A 24685-nucleotide genomic window follows, 5' to 3' on the forward strand; every position below is an offset into this window, starting at 1 on the left:
TTTTTAAAATAAAAATTCTCAAGAAAATGTCTATTTCTGAAAATGAAACTATTTCTATAATTGTAGTTTTTATTTAGTTTTTGACATTATTCAACTTAATACAGCCATATTCAGGTACTTGTACCTGTTCTGACCATAAATCTATCTGCGTCATACTATGTTTTGTCGCACAGAAAGATTTGTTTTTCTATCGCATAAAAAGATTGTACATATTCATGCACTAAGCCAAAGCACAATTTTTCTGCTGACTTCTCAACTTAATTTTCACAGGTGTTGAAGTCACTGATGAAGTGTTACCAGAACCAGAAACGTCGTCCTATGTGGGTCGATTTGAATCCCAAAGCAGTGACCAACGATGAACTCTTTGGTATTATTAACCCTGCTACTCGTGAATGGAAAGATGGATTGTTCTCCACTGTGATGCGAGACTTGTCCAATGTGACACACAATGGACCAAAGTGGATTGTTCTCGATGGTGATATCGACCCTATGTGGATTGAATCTTTGAATACTGTCATGGACGATAACAAGGTTTGTGTTAATTGTGTGTTTTTTGGTTTATTAAATTCTTACATTTTGTATAAACTTGTCTATGTTATTTCGAAACAATATAAAAAAACTACATACAGGTCTGTTCACAAGTCCAAATAGAAAGGTCAGTTATTTTGATCATTAAATATACATCATGCAAAAAAATATTTTACTTTGCAGTTATACTGTTTTACTTAATTTTTACACATTTGTTCTCTTTTATTCTCTACTCTATAATCTTTAACTTAAAACTACTTCTTTTGAAAACCTATTTAAACTGATTGCATACATTTAGTGCTATGTGTATGCAAGAAAGTTATAAATGTGCATTTGATATTGCATAATTGTGTTTTAGCACCCAACATGTTTTCGGAAAAAGCTGCTAATAATTTATCATGATACCCAGGCTAATGTAACTTGCCTTGTACCTTTCCAGGTTTTAACTCTTGCAAGTAACGAGCGAATCCCGCTCACCCCATCCATGCGTCTCCTGTTCGAAATCAGCAACTTGCGGACTGCCACACCAGCCACTGTATCAAGGGCTGGAATTCTTTATCTTAATCCTGCAGATCTCGGCTGGAATCCTGTTGTAAGTGGGAAATTTGTGTTCGCTAAAATGTGGGTGACTTTGAGAACAGAATGACTATCATTACATATAAAGGTTAATTCAACATATTTTTGTTTATTTAACACGACAACACATAAATATCTTAGAGAATAGTCTGCATTGTTTTATAAATCTGGGGACCAAAATTCTTTACCTCTTCGATGCAAGCTTGGGGACAAAACTTTGATCTCTTTGATGCAAACTTTTATCTTTTATGATGTTTATGGCTTGTGATAAGGTTTAAATCAAAATTTTTGACATTTGTAATCTGTTTATGCAGAAATATCCTGTTATAAGTTTATTAATTTTGCATTTACCAACATGCACATTTTGTTACATGAGGTTTTTATTTTTTTCTCATTCTAAATTTCAAAAATTATATTTAGGTTACATCTTGGATTGATAAGCGGGAAGTGCAATCAGAGAAAGCCAATTTAACAATCCTGTTCGATAAATACATTCCTGTTTGCATCGAAACACTACGGTCAAGATTCAAAACAATTACACCAATACCTGAATGTGCAAAGATACAGGTGGGACTGTTGAACAAGTTTTAATGTGAATAATAAAAGGCACAACAATATTGGTAAATTATATGAATGATGTCCTAGTGGCAAGTTTACCAAAGCAATCGGAACCAAATTAGACCTTCAATGTATGGTAAAATATAGCACTAAAATTTGTACTAAAATAAGAAAAGCATACGAAAAAAAAGTATTCATAATAAAATAATATCAGACCATGTAAAAGCATAGAGCCAATAAATGATAAGCTGCAGACAGGCACACTGTTTCTATCTATAAGGTCTCATCAGTGCAGCTGGTGACGAGAGATTGGCCGCCATATCAAACCAAATTCCTAAAAAAACTTATATTAGTGATTTAGTTGTCTGCAATGATTGATTTGCGTTCTTGATATTTTATCCAGATGTTATGCTATCTGCTTGAAACGCTGCTAACCGCAGAAAACACCCCTCCAGATTGCCCCAAGGAGCTGTACGAGCTATATTTTGTGTTTGCATGCATATGGGCGTTCGGTGGTGCCATGTTCCAGGATCAACTCATCGACTACAGGTGAGTTATGTAACATTGTCACATTTAATGTGGGTTTATATTTATGTTTTTTTTGTGCCTGGCAAAGTGTGTTTGTTGTTTTGTGGGGTATACATGTTGTGTTTTTTATAAACTCTGCATATATTGTAGATGAAACTTGTATGTTGCGACCATTACTGATAAAAATAAATTAAGTTGATAACAATATATAATGTTTGGTGTTTTTAAAACAACTTTTGTATTTCTTATGCCAAAAAACTAGTATTTATGTGAAACTGAGCAATGTCCATTGTATGTTTAACAAGAAAGAAAAGGTTTCAGAAAATCTAAGTTAACTTTTAAATGTTTGATCCAGTTAGCATAAGTGTTGTTACAACAATGTATTATGGCACATCTTCTTTTACCAGCTGCAAATTTGAAGTTTTTTACATCTGCTGACATTATACAGAGTGGAGTTTAGCAAATGGTGGTCATCAGAGTTTAAGACAGTGAAGTTTCCCAGTGCTGGAACTGTATTCGATTACTGCATTGACGTTGAAACCAAGAAGTTTGTTCCATGGTCTGAAAGTGTTCCTGGGTTCGAACTTGACCCAGATTTACCTCTGCAGGTTTGTACACAATTGCATGTTTTGGGACCTGTTTGTTGTTTGTTTTTTCATACTCAGTTAGTCGGCAAGCCTGAATGTGTTATGTCCACCATCCTCACCATGGGTCCACCATCCAGCTGCCTGTTTTATTGTTAATTTGTTGAATCAATGTATTTGAAGGCATATTAAGCAAGTTTTATCTGAACGCTGATTTTGTAGGCAAGAAACACAATTCAATCCAATTCAATGTTTCATTTGCCACGCTTAAAAATAGACAAAAATTGCATAAACAAAATAACAACGAAAGTAATAACTGCGTGACCGGGTAAGTGAGAGCCAAACGATGGCCATTGAGTCATTTGACCTGTTACTGCACACAAAGAAGTGTTGCCTTTTCTTAGCTCAGTCAATGGTTGCCAACTTATAATGTAGTTAAAATTGTAGGTTGATTTTGTTAAAAGATAACAAAGCAACACAGTTGAGCTAAGATATTTATTAATCCTCAAATGGCATTGAGACATTATAATGTGCAACGGCACAAAATTTTAAATGTTCAATGTGCACCAATGAAGAAGTTGTACTACAAAAGACAGAAAATTGCCAAACAAACATCTTTATTAGACATGTATATGTGTATATTCATCTGCTTAGTAATAGCCACAATTGGTTTTATTTAAATGTCTTATCATATCTACTCAAGTAGTTTGCTTTAGAAAGCAGTTCTTCTATTTGCACAAATTCACAGTGTTCCATTTGCAACCCTTTTGTTAAAAACATGTTTAAAAGTCCCCCCAAAAATTGGCTATTTCATCCAGGCTTGCATGGTACCGACTGCTGAAACATGTCGCATCCGCTACTTCATGGATCTATTGATGGAAAAACGACGACCGGTGATGCTTGTTGGCAACGCTGGAACTGGCAAGACTGTTTTAGTGCAGGACAAACTAGCATCACTTCCCGATGACTACATGGTCACCAACGTCCCGTTCAACTTCTACACGACATCATTAATGTTGCAAGGAGTTCTTGAAAAACCTCTGGAGAAAAAAGCTGGCAGAAATTTTGGCCCTCCAGGAAGCAAAAGGTGTTTTACATGTTGTTTAAATATTTTACATACACAATTATGGACTACTAATTCAAGGTTACTTTTCGGTTTAAACAAGGAACTAATAATGCTGAATGGGTGAAAATGTGTTTTCTTTTTTTCTAATTTGACTTTTTTATTCCAGTGTGGGTTTTGAAAAGCTTTGTTGTTTGCCTACCACTTTTTTCCACTTTGAGTTGAGTCAAATATATCAATTTAACATAGCTTAACTAAGTTGCCAACTTATAATCGATTTGAACATTTACTTCTTTTTTGCTTTTGGAAAGAAAACAGAGCAATCCAGTTACGTTGAAATATTCACCTAGCCACAAATGGCATTAAGAGTTATGACGTTATAGAGCACGATACATTCTAATGTCTTTATGCAAACATTTCTGTATCATTTATTTTGTTTACAGATTGATTTACTTTATTGACGACATGAACATGCCAGAGGTGGATGCTTATGGGACAGTTCAGCCTCACACACTTATCAGGTATATGTCACAATTCTATATACTTACAACCTGGCTACTATAGAGGCTTGTTTAGTGTAACTGCCTTGTGTTTGTCGGTAGCTTTAACTGTTTTGGTCAAACTAGTGAGAACTCAATAGCTTAAAGAAATTTAAGCACACAAAAGATCGAATATTTAAAGAAATAAGGTCCGACCAAGAGATTAAACTGTTAATCTTTGACATCAGGAGATATTTTGAATGAACAAAGAACCACCAAAACTGTTATTGCATTTGGACAGCTTCAAATTGACAATATCTGAACATTTTAAGTAGCTTTAAATCTTTACTTATGTTTACTCTATGGTCAAATACACAAGCAAAAAAGCCATTACCCAACCACTCAATTTGAAACTTTTCCTACGCAGACAGCACATGGACTTCAGTCATTGGTACGATCGCAACAAACTAATTTTGAAGGACATCAACAACGTGCAGTATGTCGCCTGCATGAATCCAACTGCTGGGTCGTTCACAATCAACTCTAGATTGCAACGTCATTTCAGTGTGTTTGCTGTCAGCTTTCCAGGACAGGTGAACATTGTGTTAATAACCTGTTTGATATTTATACAGCTAAATTTGGTTAATTGCAAAACGAATTAGATATGCTTTCTAATGTGATTAACATGATAATTTTCTTAACAAATAGCTTCGATCGAATTTCTGATCCTCATGCAATTATACTCATTATGCAATTAACCGGATTTGTCAGAAGATTCATTAATGTTTCAAAAACACAGACTTTTAATTTTGTTTTCCGGCTGAGCTTTAAATGCATTTTTGTGGTTACCAAGTCAAAAAACTTGCTGAATTTGCTAATAAACCTTTAAAACTGTGTACATGTAGATATTGTTATTTTTGCCGTTTAATTTTTCTGAAAAATGCTGTTTAAAGTTGTAACAGTGTGTATTGTCTGCAGCTTTTAAACAAAAAAAATACTGTGTCTAAAAGAATGTTATTGAGCCCCAAGATAGACTGTCCAAGCATTAAGTTTTGGTAATAACATCTCCACATTATTTACTCCTTCAGGAAGCTCTTCTAACAATCTACAGCAGCATTGTGAGCCAGCATCTACAGATAGGAGGTTTCCCTGTTGCAGTACAGAAAGTTGCAGCCACTCTTGCACAGGCAGCACTTGCACTTCATGCTAAAGTCAGCAGTGTATTCCTGCCCACTGCTATAAAGTTTCATTACATCTTTAACCTGCGAGATTTGTCCAATATATTCCAGGTATGTACTTCCGCTGCTGTAAAATAGTAATTAAATTTTTCTCACATGTTTGTAGAAAGTAGTTTTAATCATTTGCTTTTCACACTAGCCTTAGATAGCAGTTTCGTACTAGCATTCAAAACGATGGAAATGCAATGTGCACATTTCAATGCAAATCCAAACATGCCTTTAAAGGACCCTGTCATTTAGAAACGCCCAAATCTAAAATACTATCGTCATTTTGAAATAAATCATCTGTTTAATAAAAATAATGGCCGATACAGATGTAAAAAGCGATATGTTCAAACATTTCGGCAAATGCTCATGTCATCATCATATATTATTATAGCAAGTCAAATGTAAGCTACCTTGTAAAAATAGTTAATTTATTACTTTTTAAATGCAGTCTTTATGAATTAGTATTAGATTTGTGAAGTGCATTTCTAGCACCTTGTTAACATTGTTGTACATGTTTTCTTGTTATAGGGAATTTTGTTCTCTACTTCGGACTGTGTAAAGAATGTGAGCGATCTCGTTCGTCTCTGGCTCCATGAAGCCTCAAGGGTTTACAGCGATAAGCTGATTGACAAAAAGGTAAGGATTTATCAATGGGTTGGTATTGGTCCTTATGGCAACATTGCAGCTCAATGAGTATTACTATTTTATGTTTGTATACATAAATGGCTCTTCCAACTTTAATGGTTGGCTCAAAGGGCACGAGGCCCAAGTTATGTAAAGTTGTTCAAGTCATGTGTGAACTTGAAATATGCATGGGGACTAAAGCATATCAATGTCTATGAGTTAGAGCTTAGTCAAGTCTTTTAAGCTTTATGACTTAAGTCATAACTTCATAAGCACAAGTATACCAAGTCAAGGTGGCTGTAATCTAGCCGGTGATTTTGGTTTTTCAATTTAGGTTCAAACTTAATTTTACGAAGGTGTGTTTAAACAATCAAATCAGTTTTTCACATAATTTTTTCTGTAGGACATGGAAAGTTTCACAAAGCTGAAGTTTGATTTTGCCAAGAAATATTTTGATGACATTCCAGATGAAATTCTCACTGCCGATCCTCTCATGTTCTGCCACTTTGCTCAGGGAATCGGTGACCCAAAATATATGCCAGTATGTATTTGTTGATAGGGTGTAGGGTGTCCTAATGGGTGTAGAGTGTCCAAATGTAAAATTGCTTGGTATTTAATGGTAGTGATTGTCTAAGGATAGCAATGCTGATTGGAATATGTGCAATCAAATTTATTCCCCCGGTAACATACATGCTATCAGGCAGTTTTGTAATTTGATCATAAAACACAACACATTTGCAAAAAATTTAAAATTATTTTTACCTATTAATTTTTCTTTAACACTGATTGTGTGTGTTTGTACTAAATCAATAAATGTTATTAAAAATATTTTTACAATCTCGGATAATAGTGAAAAAAAATATGGAAAAAATTAACCAAGCATTTTTATTGACATGTAGGAGTGGGATCTTTAGATTTATTACATGTATGCAATCCACCAGGTTCAAAGTTGGGATTCACTGAACAGACTTCTAGTTGAAGGATTAGAAGCTTACAATGAAGTAAACGCTGTGATGAACCTCGTATTATTCGAAGATGCCATGTCACATATTGCTAGGATCAACCGAATCCTCGAATCACCAAGAGGAAATGCTTTACTTGTTGGTGTTGGTGGTTCAGGTACTGTTTTACTCAATTCTAAATCGTTATTTTTGTTGTATCAAAAGTGATTTTGGCAGTAGGAAAATGCTATTGGAAGAACACTTGTGATGGTGGCAACTTTATTGTTGGCATTTATTTGTTTTGTTGGCTAATTAAATGTTTGCAAGAAAAAGACAACTAAGATTAGTTGATTATTTTTCATGTAATATGATTAGAGTACATTTTGTTTTCTTGTTAATTTAAACAGTATATTTATATGGATAAATAAAGGCAACATAAAATCATTTATTGTTTGAATAGAAAAGGCCTACCTCACTCACACTACTTTCTAAGCGTTTTTGCTTTTTACTTGCCTAACTTTTTTGGTGCAAAAATCTGGTAATACATTTTGGCCATTCAGTTGTTTTGGCATATTTATGTTTATAAATTTCTGATTTACCAAATTTCAAGTAGCAAATTTGTGCATTATAAACTATTTGCAAACAAATTTCAGGCAAACAGAGCTTATCGAGACTTGCAGCTTACATTAGTGGACTGGAAGTGTTCCAAATCACACTAAGGAAAGGATATGGGATTCCTGACCTCAAACTTGACCTTGCAGCACTTTATCTTAAGGCTGGTCTCAAAAATATCGGCACCATGTTTCTGCTTACTGATGCTCAAGTAAGAAAAGAATTTTTTTTTTAAATTGTTTCATACCTTTGTTAATAATGGTATTTTAGTTTATTGTTGCTAATGGTACTGGTAACTTTGTTTAAAGGGTTTGATAGTTTTTTTTGTTCTTGAGTAAGTCTTGCTATGTTTTGAACATAAAAAGTTACAATGTGAAAACTGCAAAAATACGATTGTTTTTGTTGACATTTTTTATTCATCTGGAAAGATATTAAACTTGGTTGATGTTTAGCGTTCTTATTTGTTTTATTTCGCTTATGCAGTAAGACTTATTATACAATGTCTGGCAATTCATATTATTTGTCACATGCAATGTGTATGTATGAAATTGTTCTTTCACCTTACAGGTTCCAGATGAAAAGTTTTTAGTGCTGGTCAACGACCTTCTCGCATCAGGGGAAATACCCGAACTGCTACCAGACGATGAAGTGGAGAACGTGATAAGTGGAGTGAGGAATGAAGTGAAGGGGGCAGGGCTGGAAGACTCGAGGGAAAATTGCTGGAAGTTTTTCATCGACAGGGTCAGAAAGCAACTGAAGGTAAACATGAAAAATTTAATCCCTGATGACTTACAGTAAAATATTATCTTTAGTATCATGCTACGCCAGGCCTATTAAAGGCGTTGTACCGAATCAGCAGGTCTCCCAAGCATTCCCATATTGCAAGGCATAGGCTAAAAAAATCGAGCCTGCGGTGGGACTTGACTTTTGGCGGTTTCTCCACTGAACCTGTGTAGCTCAGTTGGCAGAGCACGAGTTCCGGAAAGACTCCTGTAGTGGGTTCAAATCCCACCGCAGGCTGGATTTTTCTGGTTTGTGCCTTGGCCATATGGAAATGCTTGGAAGACCGTCTGATTCGGTGCAACGCCGTTAGTAGGCCTATGGTACCATGATTTATCGATAAGTGTGCCGTGATCGCTGGTCTGCATCGACGCTTCAGAGCTGATCCCAGTATGAATAAATTAATCTCTCTTATAATAAGTATAGTTTCCATTGAAAAGTGGTTTTGTGCAACTTGTTTTTTGATTAACTAAACAACCAATCCATCAGTATTTGCAGTTTATGACTTTTCGTTTTACTGATGATGTTTAAAGGTTTTTCAGCAAAGAATCTCATTATTGCCTTGAAAGATCGTAGCATCATAAAATATTAAACCAACCGGAAAATGCTCAGCCACTTTATAAAGCGCAACAAATAAAAGCACTATTGATGAACATTTATTAACATTTGTTAATGCTCTGCAACTACAAAACAAAACTCAGTAAAACTAAACACTATAACAAACTCAGTAAAACTGCACTTCACTTCACACAGGTTGTGTTGTGTTTCTCTCCTGTCGGTTCAACCCTTCGCGTCCGTGGCAGGAAGTTTCCAGCTGTGGTCAACTGCACACAGATCGACTGGTTCCACGAATGGCCGGAAGAGGCGCTCAGATCTGTCAGTTTCACTTTCCTGCAGGTAAGAGTGTAGAATCAGGGCAGAAACTTGGCCGAACGGTCTGGTGCGCCTGACCCATATACAGACATAAAAGAAAACCTTCGAACCCCGTGAAAAAAAAAGTGTAGAATCAAAAATGAAATGTAGAAACACTAAAGATGCTCTTAGAAAGTTACTTGGTAAAAAAACAAGAAATGGACTGGAATAAAAACAAAATTTGTCAAGTGAACTGTGCAAACATTTATGCAAAAGTTGGAACAAATTTTGTTGTTACCATCAATTTAAAGTGTAAAAATAGCTTCACCCTGCTTTATGAGGGATTTTATTGGATGTCATATATCGCTTTGGTGAAAACAGCAGTCATTTTTGAACAATAGGTTGTATTAGCTGCGTTCAAACTCTCTGGTGATTTTGTTTTAAAACTAACTAACTTACGATTTACGTTCGTTTCTGACGTCCCTAGCATGTATTTTGCAAAGCAACTTACCTCATGCTTAATCATTTGATTTGTTACTCGTTTTTTCTGCAGGACATTGAAGGCATTGACAACGACATCAAACCATCGATCAGCGAGTTTATGTCGTTCGTTCACACAAGTGTCAATCAAACGAGTGCCATGTATCTTGCGAACGACAGGTATGAAGCATCGAACTTATTTGCTTATAGCCGGCATAATACATTGATACAGAAAAACTGAACAGATCGTTTATGTAAATTTCATATGTTGCACTTTTAAGTGAAAATTGCAAGAATTAGGGTTGCTGGATTGTTTGTTTAATTTATCTTTGGTGGACGGGCAACGCCTCTATGCGTTTCGCTGATTGTGAGTCCCTCCGTCGAACTAACTTTTATTTTTCAACTCAAGGCAGTGGTTCTCAAACTTTTTTTTTGCGAACCTCTGGAAAAGTTTTCTGGACTTGCGACGCACCAGCAAATAAAAGTTAATGAGAAAACTTATTATTATAGTTATGTTTATTGATACACGAACAAAAAGCCACGAAACGGAACTATTTGTGCGACGCCCTTGGAAAATTGGAACGACGCACCAGGGCGTCGCGACGCATAATTTGAGAACACTGACTTAAGGAATCAGTTACTTTAATTTAGATCAACCCATTTAGATCGGGGTTAAAGCAATGCCACTTAAGTTTCTTGCTCAGAGAAACAAACGTGGTCGAGACAGGATTGGAACCAACAACCTTGCGAACACAAGAACGTTGCGCTGACCGCTCAATCATCTAAGTTACATGCTCTTTCAAGCCGAATCTTAAACATATTAGAAAAGCACAAAAGCGCAGACAATATTTCGTTCTCGCATACTGGTTACATTTGTCATTTAAACAAAGTAATGTTATTGTTATATGGCAGACGCTACAACTACACCACACCCAAGAGTTTCTTGGAGCAGATTAAACTCTATGAGAGTTTGCTTGGGATGAAAAGTAGAGAGTTGCAAGCTAAGATGGAGAGACTCGAGAACGGGTTGACGAAACTACAGAGCACGGCAGCACAGGTAGACATCATGTTTCGACAAATGTTTGTTTTTAGTTGCAATATTTTTTACCAATTTGAGCTGGGTCTGCAAATAGTTAGAAAGAAGCACTCGGACATTTTTAGAATCGTAAAATACAATACACTATAATTTTGTTAATAAAAACCTAAAAAAAGCCTCAAAGTAACTTATAAGAACTACGGCAAAAAAACGCAGGAAACCAAATTCTGAATTTTTGACCTATTTGTTTAAACTGAGTTTTTTTTTAATTTATGAAATTCACAGGTGGATGATCTTAAAGCCAAACTTGCTTCACAAGAAATCGAGTTACAACAAAAGAACGAGGACGCTGACAAACTTATTCAAGTTGTTGGTGTCGAAACAGAAAAGGTAGCCCAATATTGTTTTGTTTCATAACATACTAAATACCAAAATTGGTTTGCTTGGTTTGTATGTGGGTTAAAATTAAACAACGCCAACACTTCAAATCGAATAAAGAGCAACAGAAACTTTATCGGCTTTACTCCAACGCAGAGGAACTAAGTTTCTACCAAACTAATTTCACATACGCAAGCAACCGTGCCTACTTAAACCTACACCGAAAGAATGTCAAATTAATACCCAGTCTCGAACGTAGTTGGGCTATATCCAGGGTTGCCATCGACATGGACGCCAAATAAAGACATTCGAAAAATTAAATTGTTATGCGCAACGAAGCAAAAGTTTTTGCACAAATATTTGCATTTCTGAGCCATGACACACCACATGCCATATTTTTGCCCAGAAACACAATCTGTTCCAGCCACTCCTTGTTTGTAGAAAATACTTCGTGCATCTCGCGACAGCTCAGGCATAGGTTTACTTTTTCTTGTAGCGGTCATTTGACTTGTAAATGTTAAAAAAAGACAAAATAAGAACAGTCAAAAACAAGGACATTTCTTAGAAATAAGGACAATACATTCTATGACATTGCCCTTTAAAACAAGTAAAAATCTTAGAAATAAGGACGGTATGGAAACCCTGGTTATATCGATGGTTTTGGTGTTGTCCGCCCACCGAGGATAAAAATGAAACAAACAGCAATACACATTTGCACTTGATGGTGGTTTTGTGTAAAACTGTGCTCATTTCGTTTCAGGTGAGTAAGGAGAAAGCGATAGCTGACAGAGAGGAGGAAAAGGTGGCTGTGTTTGCGATCGAAGTTGGTGAAAAGCAGAAATCTTGTGAAACTGATCTTGCTAAAGCTGAACCGGCGTTAGTTGCAGCACAGGAAGCTCTCAATACACTCAACAAGGTAATAGACAACTAATCACATCCTCAACAATACGATTTTGTATATTTTCTTTGGCATATATTTTGTTGTTATCGACGTGTCTCTATACCAGGGGTAAATGTACCCCTTGGGGGTACGAAGCACCAAAGCAGAGGGTACGACATGCAGTGTGAAATTATACGCTATTGATGCATATTTGTAAAGAATGCGTAACAAGTTACTTTGTTATTGTCTTTGACTGATTGTTGGTGTGCTGTAAATATTGTTGAACTTACAAGGCTGTTTTAATGCATGCACTCAAAATACACTGAGATTATTTCCTGTTGTTGCAATTTTAATTACTTCCGTCGGCCATTGTAGACAGGGGGTACGAGAAAATTTGATGAAAGCCCAAAGGTTACGAGCGCTAAAAAGGTTAAGAAACACTGCTCTATACTATAGTATTGTACATAAATTTGTTGAAATTTAAAACAACAACAAATTATTGCATAATTGCCTTTTTAAATTTTGAACATATTTTGCCCCCTAGTTTGACAAGGAGCAGTAAAATGTCATTTATTAAGTTTTGCCGATTTTTTCCCTCTTGTTCATCACATTTACTTCTACTGAACGCCATGTTCTTTGTAAACCTGTTTTAACCGGAGTATTACTGCTATATGGGATTATGGGATTTTAGAGGTGATTTTGTGAAGTTTCGATAAATAATGTTGATTGCCACTGATTTAAATCATCAATTTTTGTTGTTAGAACAATCTCACTGAGTTGAAGTCGTTCGGTTCACCTCCAGCAGCTGCTGTGAACGTCACTGCTGCTGTTATGGTTCTGCTCGCTCCGAACGGTAAAGTCCCAAAAGACAGAAGCTGGAAGGCTGCAAAGAACATGATGCAAAAGGTCAGTTGTTGTTTTCCTGCCAAACAAATACCTTCTTATGCTGTAAGTTATTTTTCAAATGATGTCTTGTCACCAGCTACCCCCTATGGGGCCCCTATGGGGGACCAGCTACCCCCTATTGTAGGTTGAAACAATGTGCACTGTCTGCTAATTTATACTGCAATGCAGAGGAATCTGGTTGATCGAAGGATCACGATTTGTGTGCATTTGAACAAAATATGCGATTATACGAAATGAAATTAACTTAATTTGTCGAAACATGCTTAAAAATACGTGATTGCTATTTTGACCAAGACCTTACATCTAAATTCTATGTAAATTAGCCTTAAAGTAAATCATTTTTTGCAGGTTGATTATTTCTTGGAGCAGCTGATTAATTACGACAAGGAAAACATCCACGACAACTGCATGAAGGGGATTAAACCTTATCTGGAAGATCCCGAATTCCAACCCGAATTTATCAGGGCGAAGGTGAATAACTAAAGTCGATGAACAGTTACAATACAACACAATAGCTGGTGGGTTCGAATCCCACCATGAGAACAGTAAAAATTACAATAAAAATAACAGTTTTGGGTGTGAGACTGCATGAGGAGGTTACGAGTTCTAATCCCGTTTCGGCAAAATTGTACAAGCATTTTTAAATAGTTGTACAAATGTGTCACCCTAATGAAAATAAACATAAAAAATATTTTTCTGCCCAATATATCTGACTGGCTTGTGTTCACGGGGTTGGGGGTTCAAACCTCGTCTCGACCTCTTGTGTGTACTTGAGCAAAAACGTATTCCATTTTAGCACTAGTAAATCCTGACATGTTAAACTGAATTAAATAAAAAAGTTGAACAATAAACAATGTTATGGAACAAAAAGATCCAACGCAACTGCAATTAAAATGACGGTTGACTTGAGAATATTTGCTTGATGGACGAAGACATACGGAGTTCGACAGTTTGTCTCAAGTATAACACAATTACTTACTAACTTGCCTCCCGAAGCTAAAAGTTAACTATAACTACAAAAGCTGCCTCCTATATGTAATTTATTAAGCTAATAGGAATAATAAGAGGTGAAATCGTTACGGGAATTGCAATAAAATTGGGATTGACTCCCAAAATCAATTTGCTAATTGTCACCTTTATTTGAACTCCAATCTTTATCTGTTTTCCAGTCGCTCGCTGCTGCCGGTTTATGTGCATGGGCAATTAACATCGTCAAATTTTACGAAGTTTATTGCGATGTTGAGCCGAAGAGGATCGCTCTCGCCAAAGCCAACTCTGATCTCGCTGCAGCGCAGGAGAAACTGACTGGAATCAAGGCTAAAATCAATGTGAGTACTTCATGTTTAGTTCTGTGTGTTAAAGTGTTAAGCAAACCCAACCAACAATGGTGATGGTCGACAGTTTATGAGGACTTGAAAGCTTTGCGTATGTTTATGACAAGTTCACCTACAAAACTCGTACAGTATTGGCGGTTGTGAAAGGTACAATACATTGCAGTTATAGTTAGAAACACATATCCACAAATCATAATCAACATTAGGGATGGATCGAGCCAGAATCCGAGTACTCGGTACCTCGGCCGAGCAATTGCACAAACTGACCCGAGCAATATATTTGCATATTCATCCCCTGCTAACATACGAAATTAGTGATGGAAAGGGTTTACAAGAACAAAATTTTTTTTTAATGCGTTAGGTGGTGGGAAACGCATATTTCTGGGGCCTGTACAGCTTAAAGGCCCGTTTACACTGAACGCAGCGTAACGTAGCGAAGCGAAGTTGGGCGAAGTTGAGCGAACGGGGTGTTTACACTGGACGTAGCGTAGCGAAGCGAAGTTGGGCGAACGTGCAACTTCTTCGGGGAAACTCTTACACACAAAAACATTTTGGCAAAGGAATACAAACCATTTAATGCTTATTTGTCAATAAATAACTTAAATCATATTTATTTCACTACAGTTTGAATTAATTGACATTGTGACGTCATATTACGTGTACATATGTATATGTTTACTGTACAGTAATAAAATGTTTGAATCACCAAGATGCAAAAAGAAAAAGTTTCCGGATTTTTCTTTGCCATATCTTGACAGGATGTCATTAAACATATGTTACCGGACCCAACTACTATTTTCTAAGAAAAATTTCTGTCCTATTCTTAATTAAATACCTGCCTTTTTTATGTAAAAATGATGGTCACTTTTCATGTACAACATGGAAACATAAGCCATAGCCACAAACAGTTTATTGAAATCAAAACTAACAACAAACCATGTGAAATACTGCATAATTTATTGTTTATTGGCACAGTAGTGTTCTGAAGTTTAATTTAAAGCCACTTCACAACATCTGCCTTGAAGGAGACTTAGTTTCACCATCCTTGTTCATGACATGACCATTCATCAAGATCTTTTACAACTAAATAACAACACTCTGGTTTAGAAGTTTATTTAAGTGTTACATCTAAATTACAATACATTATAGTTTAGTTTAGAAGAGTAATTAGGTGTGAAAAATTATAGTTGGGTAGTATTCACATATTAAAACTACTTTTATCTAATAATTTTTCCTACTGCACATAACATACAAAACTAGACCACAAAATTACACCGACATTTGAGAGAATAGCATGTGGATGATGAGGCAAAAAGTATGCAAATGCCAAAATCTCAAAACATTACAAAAGTTATACTGATTAATGATACATATCAAAAATATTACTACACAATACAAACCTACATATGGTAAATCCAATCAAGCCAGACATAGGAATCCATGGTCATCCAGGAACCAGAAATCTGAAGCTTAATTTACACACATTAAAACCAGTTTCACCTATTTAAAAAAGTTTTGTGTTGACATAACACCTGGCTTGTATAACAAATAGATGTCTTCATTTTACCTGCTACACAAAACATAAGTTTTCATGACTATATATCACACAAAACTTTTTTGGTAACTGCAGGTCTGCTCACATACACATCTTAGTTTACTATAGTGACTATCCCTTCATAATATCACTATAATTCACATATACATATTTTTTAAATTGACTGCTATTTGTTTTATTACACTTACTTCAAATTCAAGCAGTACTTTTATTCATTTAAAAAAAATAATCTACTAGTTTTACATTTTTTTAGACAGCCAACTGTTTATTTTTACTGACAAAGTAAAAATTGTTACTTTTAAACCTTCACCTAGCCTACTGTACAGTTTTCGGCAAAGTTTCTGGCAAAAATTTACGACTGTACAGGAACCTTCGCCCAACTTTTTCGCTACGCTCACGAACCTCGGCGAATTCGCCCGAATTCGGGCGAAGGCTGCGCTCAGTGTAAACAGTCGCATTGAAATCCATTGTAGCGAAAGGTTCGCTCAACTTCGCCCAACTTCGCTTCGCTGCGCTACGCTCAGTGCAAACGGGCCTTAATACACCGCTGGTGACGTAAGGGACCTTGGAAAGCTACAAAACTAGCATGGAATTGGGAATGTTTGTGACGTCACAATGTAGCGAGTGTGCTCAGCTGAGCATCGAGCATTTACGTGAGATGCTCAGTGTTCGACCAAACAGAACATTTGCAGTTTTGGCACATCCCTAATCAACATAATTAGTAAAATGATCAAATATATTGTTTAGAAGCGGCATTGTTTTATTTGTTAACAATGACTTTATTGTTTTACTGTAAAAACGATTTCTTGTCGACACACTACCATTAAAACAATGTACCGTATTTTTTTACGTAAATCGATCATTAAAACCTCAAAAGTGGCTCAAATTAAAAAAAACTGTTTATCTTTTCAGCAACTGAACCAAAACTTAGCCGAACTGACTGCCAAGTTTGAGAAGGCGACTGCGGATAAATTGAAATGTCAGCAGGAAGCGGAATCAACCACTCTCACTATTAACCTCGCTAACAGATTGGTGGGTGGACTGGCATCTGAGAATGTTCGCTGGGCTGAAGCTGTGGCTGGGTTTAAGGAACAGGTAAGTTCATTGAGTAACTGGTTTCATTAGTAATTTCTGCAAAATAATTAGAAATTAACAGACAGTTTGTTAGCAGTTAGAACGTTTTACTTTAGACGTTTAAACAATCGCTTTTGTTATAAACAGTGCAACATCACTGTTTTAAAATTTAACTATTATTATAGATTGATGCTTCCTAAATATTCAAATATCTCATGAAATTCATTATTTTTTGTTTATGTAAGGTAACAAGTGCAGTTGTTTTCATGTTGTGCATAAGTTGTATTCACGCAATCTCTCATAAAAATGAATTTAAAATTCCTTGTAACCTATGTACAGTAATTTTATATACTTGACTTACTGTGTCTATTTAACTATCTTTTTAGCGATTTACCAGTAAACATTGTCATATTTTATGTATCATCGTTTTCAGGAGAAAACTTTATGTGGAGATGTTCTTCTCATCACAGCGTTTGTATCTTACGTGGGTTACTTCACACGAAGCTACAGAATAAACTTGACTGACAACTTGTGGCTGCCCTTCATGGAAAAACAAGAGGTGAACAAGTTTGTGTGAATAAAGCGATTGTTATTGCAATATCTTTTATCAGGAGATATGTGATATTAAAAATTGATGTGCGAACGCTTTTGTGTAGCCGACTTTATGGCCAAGAAAATGTAACTATTGATACGTTACATCAGGGGTATGTATCCTTTATCGCTGATCAAATCTATCAGGCACTAAATATAGACACAGACGAATTCGGTTAATCGCATAACACATATCAGAAATGCAAACTATAAGTATTTGTCGTCGTCCAGTTAATCGCTAACCCGGTTAATTGCATACAGAAGCTTGTCAAACTGGATATACTACTTAAGAAGAAAAAATTTTTGGTTACGTAGGGATTTAGTTATACCTATACATTTGTTTAATGTGTAAGTATATACATGTCCTGAGACGCCCTAGACGTCGATGTAACCCAACTTTTAAGGCACACTCCAAGCATATATAATTCACATTAGGCAGATCTTTAAGAGTTTCATCCAATGTCGTGTTTCATAACCAGGTTCGTATTCCAAGTACGGAAGAACTCGACCAGTTGTCGGTTCTGACTGACGACGCGGACATTGCATCGTGGAACAACGAAGGTTTACCATCGGATAGAATGTCGACTGAGAACGCCACAATACTGATCAACTGCCAGCGATGGCCTCTCATTATCGACCCTCAGTTACAGGGTATTATATGGATCAAGAAAAGATATGCGAATCTCAAAGTGGTTCGACTCGGACAAAGAGGGTGGGTTGTCTTTTATTATTTTTGTTGGTGTTGTTTTGTCATGCACAAGTTAAATATGAAGTTACTTTGTCAAAATGAGGCTGAGTAGTTAGCGTTACTGACTTATGTTCAAAAGGTTGTGAGTTCTAATCGCGTCTTGACCACTTGTTTTTTCCTGAGTAAGAAACATAAACAGCATTGGCAAACCCAAACGAACCTGATAGGTTGAACTGGATTGGTTTTCTTAAACGATTAAACTACAATGGCATTTCGACGTAGTAAATAACTTGCTTTTAGAAATGCGATTTCAAGCCGTGCTTTTTAAATATGTTGTTTTCCGTGCAGATATCTTGATGTTATTGAGATGGCGGTATCAAACGGCGACACTGTGTTTATTGAGAATGTTGAAGAGAGCGTTGATCCTGTACTGGAACCACTGCTGGGTAGAAACACCATCAAAAAGGGCAGGTATGGTGCTCAACAAAATTTACTCAATGCTGTAAACCTGTGTTTTCCAACTTTTTATAAATTGCGACAAAATACCAAACTATACTTTTTTCGTGGTACACTTTGTAAAAAATCATGTTTATGTAAATTAAACTGCAACTTGTATTGCTATTCGCGTTCGGTGACAATAAGATCGAAATGAGGTTCTAGCTTCGTCATGTGCACCCACATTCGATATCAGGTCTACTACAGTAGATGAAAGTTGCACTCTTCGAAAAACGTTCTTTTGACACACTAGCATCTCACTTTAATGCTCGGTGGCCGAGCACGCTCGGTGCATTATGACGTCACAAAAAACCCTTTCTACGTTTTAGCTCTACAAGGCCTCTTACGTCACCGGCGGTGTATTATTAAGCTGTACATGCCAATAAAGTACGCGTTTTTCCACCATCTAGTGCATTTAAAGAATCATTCGTTTTTGTACATACACACCCTTTAAAACACTAGTTACGTATGTTAGCAGGGCATTAATATGCAAATTTAACGCTCGGGTCAGTTTGTGCAACTGCTCGGCCGAGCACCGAGCATCAAAACAGCGATGCTCGGTACCAAGTACTCGGGTTCTGGCCCGGCTCGGCCCATCCCTAATTGTGTATATTGTCCATCTTTTAATCTTTGGTATGTCGCAGTCATTAACCAAGCGTGTTGGTTAATTGTGACATCACGAGCAATATCATGCTTAATAAACTGAAACGCTTTGAACTAGATTTGAAAAGAGAATTACAGTCTTGTTTACGCATAAAACTAATACGGTGTTGAAAGCTAAACTGTTGTTGTTTTCACAGATATATTAAGATTGGTGACAAGGAGGTGGAATACCATCCGTCGTTCAGACTTATTCTGCACACAAAACTTGCCAATCCACATTATCAGGTATCTACTGCCTTGGTATCTCATTTCAAAACGGTTGCAATTTGGAAATACGTGTGTTAAATCACAGCATTCGAGTGAGCTTTATAAAACCAATATAAAAGTTTATGATAACAATATCCACTGATAAAACTGCCGTAACTTTAAAAATGCTTGTGTAAAATTTAAAACAAAACATATCTGTTTATGCTTGTGTTTAAACCGCATGAAAATGTTGTTGTGCAGCCTGAAATGCAAGCTCAGTGTACGCTGATCAACTTTACAGTAACACAGGACGGGTTGGAGGAACAGTTGCTAGCTGAAGTTGTGAGGTGTGAGCGGCCTGACTTGGAAGAACTAAAGGTGCAGTGATGAACTCTGTTATATTGTTATTGTCATACAGTAAGATTTAACACAAGATATTACAATAATTTCGAAACTGAAATGCAATGCAATCATATAATTAAGACCAACAAATGGCGTTCAAACGAATCAATTGAATTTTGACGACTTAAAAAACAACTAATACTTTGTTCAGCATTAAACCAGTTGAATTACAAATATGCAACCTGGTAGACGAAACGCTTGTTCGGTATTTTCTTGAACAAGATACTTACATTTTAAGCTGCAGACAGTGCACACTGTTTCGACCTAGAAAGTCATCAGTGCAGCTGGTGACAAGACATTGGCTAGAATATAAGCGTTGCAGGTCGAAGCAGTATGCCCTTTAACGTTTTGTAATGCTCATTGCTTTTATATGGTTTTGTATTCCTGTTTTCGGGCATTTCTTACTATTTACTCATACACTTTTTGCTATATAGTCGTACCTAAACGAATTACCTAATACCTATACAACGTGTAGCACAAGTCCATTGGTTGCCTGTTGATGAAGTTTTCCCCTTTATACTAATGTAAGTTATTTTTTTTGACACCATTTTGAATGCTTTGCGTTTTTTGGGGGGATTTTTACATCGATTGACTGATTCTAGTGATAATGCTATCTTTTGTAAGAGGATTTGTGTAGCAAGTCCATTGGTCGCCTATTGCTGTAATTTTTATTTCCATACTAATACATATCATGTATTTTATTTTTGACGCAATTTTTAATGCTCTTTGCATTGATCGAAATTTTCATATCGATTGACCAATTCTTGTAACAATGCTATATTTTGTAAGAAGAGTCCAATGCTCACGTTCCTAATGTTAAACAGGCTGACTTGACGATGCAACAAAACGATTTCAAGATCACATTGAAACAGCTTGAAGATTCGCTTCTTTCCAGATTATCAGCTGCTTCAGGAAACTTCCTCGGTGATACAGCTTTGGTAGAAAACCTCGAGACCACCAAGAAAACAGGTGAGCCGTATAAAGCAGGCATGTGGATAGGTCACATACAGTAGAACCAACAAAATTAGGGCATGATATTAGTCTTAGAGTTTTATTATGTTTGAGAACATTGTACCACTGAAGAAGTAAAAAACAAACAAACATTTTACATATGTATTTAGAAATGCAAACTAAGATTTGTTTGAGAGCCATTAAGAGTCCCTGGCCACAGATTTAGTTCACATAGAAACGCTAGACAAGTTTCTGTAACAATTAAAATGAAAATGAAGTTCGCGTGTTGTACACACCCACATTTCGTTATTAAACTCTAATGAATGAGTTAAGATCCACGCACTGCAAAACCGTACACGATCCCCTACTCATATTAAATATTCACTAATATAGGAGCTTACAGATACTAACTTTGTGTTGTATTTCAGCTGCTGAGATTGAGCTGAAAGTTGCCGAAGCAAAAGTGACAGAAGTTAAGATCAACGATGCGAGGGAAGGATACAGGCATGTCGCACAGAGAGCAGCACTCCTCTACTTCATTCTTAACGACCTTAACGTCATCAACCCTATATATCAGTTTTCTCTCAAGGTAAAAAGTTGATGTGTTTGTTGCCGGTGTATCTATAAGCAGACGTGATACTTAAAAAAATAAACGTGAAATAATTTGCAAACTTTCTAGGACAACATTTTTTGACACTTTGTCTCTATACTGATACGAGAAAATAAATGAGTATGACGCAATTATATCGTAACTGTGACGCAACAAATGCAGAACGGAGCCAATATCTAACTGAATAACCAAACTTTAAAGGTGATATGTTAAAAGCCGTTAAAAATCTCACGAACTTAGGGTATACTGACGAATCCGGTTAATCGCATAACCAGATCGACAAGCTTAGAATACAACATCCGGATTATGCGATTAACCGAATTCGTCTATATTTAGTTCACAATATAAAATCAGATTTTTTAGCATTACTGTGTGTTTAGGCATTCAACGTGGTTTTCTCGAAAGCTATCGAGCGTTCAGAACCAGCAGATGATTTGAAACAGCGTGTCACCAACCTGATTGACACAACAACATACAGTGTGTTCCAGTACACAACCAGGGGTCTGTTCGAATGCGACAAACTGACTTTCACTGCTCAAGTGGCCATGCAGGTCGGTGTGTGGTATCTCTTATGTCGTAAATAACCTTTTGCCTTTACCTTTTTCTGTTGACATCGTTTGCATAAAGTCTTGATAGCCAAATTGCTTTTTTAATAGACACACGGCTTAAGAAAATCACCGGTCTGAAAGAATTAAAACTTTCGTTTATTTTCCGACACTTTCTTTTTGCACAAAATACATTTTTGTGTATATCTTACCAAAAGGTTTAAAGATCAATTTGTCCTTGAAAATTTTTTTTGTCTTTTAACCGGTAGGTTATGTTTGGCCTACGGTTTGTACGCTGGTTTTTAAATGTTTAGAGATGACGCCATTTTTTTCATAAAAAACTCGCATCATGATAACTTTGATATCCTGTTCAGATCTTGCTTGCTACCAAAGAGATAAATGTTGTTGAAATGGATTTCCTTCTTCGATTTCCGGTGAAAATGGACGCAAATTCACCGGTGGATTTCCTCAGCAACTACTCGTGGGGTGGAATTAAGGTAAAAATGTGTTGCGAAAGTCGTTGCATTGTCTGTATTTGCAAGTATTAACTGTGCAGTGATAGATAAAACCGACCCAACTTGTTAATTATCGCGCACGAAGCAGAACGTAGGTTTTTCTATAGTCGGCAGAAACTTGTAAACTCTGACCCTAAAATCGATTGTAGCCTATTTAAGGCGTGTACCGAATCAGGCGGTCTAGAAGCATTCCCATATGACAAGGCTTCGGCTAGAAAAATCTAACTTGCGTTGGGATTCGAACCCACGACAGGAGCCTTTCCGGGACTCGTGCTCTCACAACTGAGCTACACAGGCTCAGTGGAGAAACCGCCGAAAGTTGAATCACAATCACCGTTGCCTGCCTCGTATGCTGCACATGTCAGCATTGTAGTAGGGGGATCACCAGTTCGACCGTATCAGCTCAGATAAACATATTTATACTGGGATCAGTCCTGAAACAAAAGCCAACATACTTCCTTGTTCAGGTTCTCTCGGAAATGGATGACTTCCGTAATCTCGACCGTGACATCGAAGGTTCAGCGAAACGCTGGAAGAAATTTGCCGAGAGCGAATGCCCGGAAAAGGAGAAATTCCCACAGGAATGGAAAAACAAAACTACGCTGCAGAAGTTGTGTATGATGCGAGCATTGAGACCTGACAGGATGACATATGCTGTGCAGTAAGTAGCACATGTGTGGTGATGGGCTGCTACAAAATGATCCGAAAAAATATATATAAATCATGATATGCCACCCCTATTGAAGGTGCCATACAAAATCAACCCGTCACCAAGCATTCATATGGCAAGGCGTAGGCAAGAAAAAGTTAGCCTGCGGTGGGATTCGAACCCTCGACAAAAGCCTATTGAGGGCTGTAACAGCATTACACGGCAACTCCTTAACAAATTACAATTTTTCAATGCGCAGAAACTTCGTTGAGGAAAAGCTCGGTTCGAAATACGTGGAGAATCGCCAGGTTGAGTTTTCCAAGTCGTATGAAGAGAGCGGACCTGAAACTCCCATATTCTTCGTCCTTTCTCCAGGAGTGAATCCTCTCAAGGACGTTGAGGCTATTGGAACAAAACTCGGATTTTCGATCGATAACAAGTAAATTGGATTTATGTATCTTTAATTTGTGTTGTAAATGAAACAAGGGTACAAACAAAATGAAACTAGATGTTACTAAGTGGAATTATTTGTACCATAGTCGACTTTTTTTATTTGTTTGTTTAATCTAAGTGTTTTCGTTGGTGCCTTTTCAGAAAATGAAAGCTAATGAGATTTAGGCAATGTTTCGTGCTAAAGGTAACACAAGAGTTTAGGGCGGGATTAGAACCCACAAACTTGTGAGCATACAGCAGTTTGGTTAACCACTTGCATGAAAACAGTGTAAACTGGATCTAGGGGTATATAACTGTTTCTGCTTTACATTTATGACTGCTAGTTTATGGAAAAAAACTTATCAAACAAATTTGTCAATTTTTCCAGCAACTTTCACAACGTGTCGTTGGGTCAGGGTCAAGAAATTGTGGCAGAACAGGCTTTGGATCTCGCAGCAAAAGATGGACACTGGGTGATTTTGCAGGTGCGGGAATTTCTCAACTAACTGTTGTTTATTTATGACAGAGTAACATTTGAAGCTAGTTTAGTCAGACTCATGTTGTACTTATAAACAACGTTCTATTTATTTTTACTGTTTAGGCTTATTATTTTCACCATATTTAAATAAAAAAATAAAGGTATCCTACTTATAAAAACATAATAAACAGATACATGTAGTGTTTATAGGTATGCTTTTGTGTGCCATGTGAGTTTAGAATAAATTGAATATTTCACAATCTGCCCTTTAATATACATGTTTAACATGCATTATTTGGTACTCTTATTAAGTTACAAACTAAACGCCGGTATTGCAAAATTTCAGTCTTGTAACAAAACACTCATGTTTGTTAAACCACATCGGTCAAAAAAAACAATATCTACCCGAAAATATATTTACCACTTGTAAAACGTACGAGCATACAATTTTGTAAAATAGTACAATCCGTTCATTGCCTGATAAAT

General features: G+C 36.5%; 1 protein-coding gene across 2 annotated transcripts in view; it reads left to right on the forward strand.

Moving 5' to 3' along the window:
- LOC145215941 (dynein beta chain, ciliary-like) overlaps window positions 1–24685 on the forward strand; it is a 57018-nt gene that overhangs the window by 26288 nt on the left and 6045 nt on the right. For both annotated transcript variants that reach the window (XM_080084462.1, XM_080084463.1), the window contains exons 45-79: window positions 271–531; window positions 968–1120; window positions 1525–1671; window positions 2066–2211; window positions 2639–2798; window positions 3593–3861; window positions 4281–4358; window positions 4744–4909; window positions 5405–5605; window positions 6071–6178; window positions 6570–6707; window positions 7108–7285; window positions 7761–7930; window positions 8287–8478; window positions 9253–9396; window positions 9905–10011; window positions 10744–10888; window positions 11153–11257; window positions 12006–12161; window positions 12888–13031; window positions 13380–13502; window positions 14201–14359; window positions 16833–17015; window positions 17428–17553; window positions 18065–18297; window positions 18622–18744; window positions 19569–19656; window positions 19879–19995; window positions 20844–20988; window positions 21399–21559; window positions 21961–22131; window positions 22500–22622; window positions 23108–23301; window positions 23549–23728; window positions 24110–24206. In XM_080084462.1, the coding sequence (XP_079940588.1) occupies window positions 271–531; window positions 968–1120; window positions 1525–1671; window positions 2066–2211; window positions 2639–2798; window positions 3593–3861; window positions 4281–4358; window positions 4744–4909; window positions 5405–5605; window positions 6071–6178; window positions 6570–6707; window positions 7108–7285; window positions 7761–7930; window positions 8287–8478; window positions 9253–9396; window positions 9905–10011; window positions 10744–10888; window positions 11153–11257; window positions 12006–12161; window positions 12888–13031; window positions 13380–13502; window positions 14201–14359; window positions 16833–17015; window positions 17428–17553; window positions 18065–18297; window positions 18622–18744; window positions 19569–19656; window positions 19879–19995; window positions 20844–20988; window positions 21399–21559; window positions 21961–22131; window positions 22500–22622; window positions 23108–23301; window positions 23549–23728; window positions 24110–24206 (5391 nt within the window). The remainder of the gene's footprint in view (window positions 1–270; window positions 532–967; window positions 1121–1524; window positions 1672–2065; window positions 2212–2638; window positions 2799–3592; window positions 3862–4280; window positions 4359–4743; window positions 4910–5404; window positions 5606–6070; window positions 6179–6569; window positions 6708–7107; window positions 7286–7760; window positions 7931–8286; window positions 8479–9252; window positions 9397–9904; window positions 10012–10743; window positions 10889–11152; window positions 11258–12005; window positions 12162–12887; window positions 13032–13379; window positions 13503–14200; window positions 14360–16832; window positions 17016–17427; window positions 17554–18064; window positions 18298–18621; window positions 18745–19568; window positions 19657–19878; window positions 19996–20843; window positions 20989–21398; window positions 21560–21960; window positions 22132–22499; window positions 22623–23107; window positions 23302–23548; window positions 23729–24109; window positions 24207–24685) is intronic.

This window comes from Phallusia mammillata, chromosome 1, assembly GCF_965637545.1.
Source record: "Phallusia mammillata chromosome 1, kaPhaMamm4.hap1.1, whole genome shotgun sequence".
NCBI classification, from domain to species: domain Eukaryota; kingdom Metazoa; phylum Chordata; class Ascidiacea; order Phlebobranchia; family Ascidiidae; genus Phallusia; species Phallusia mammillata.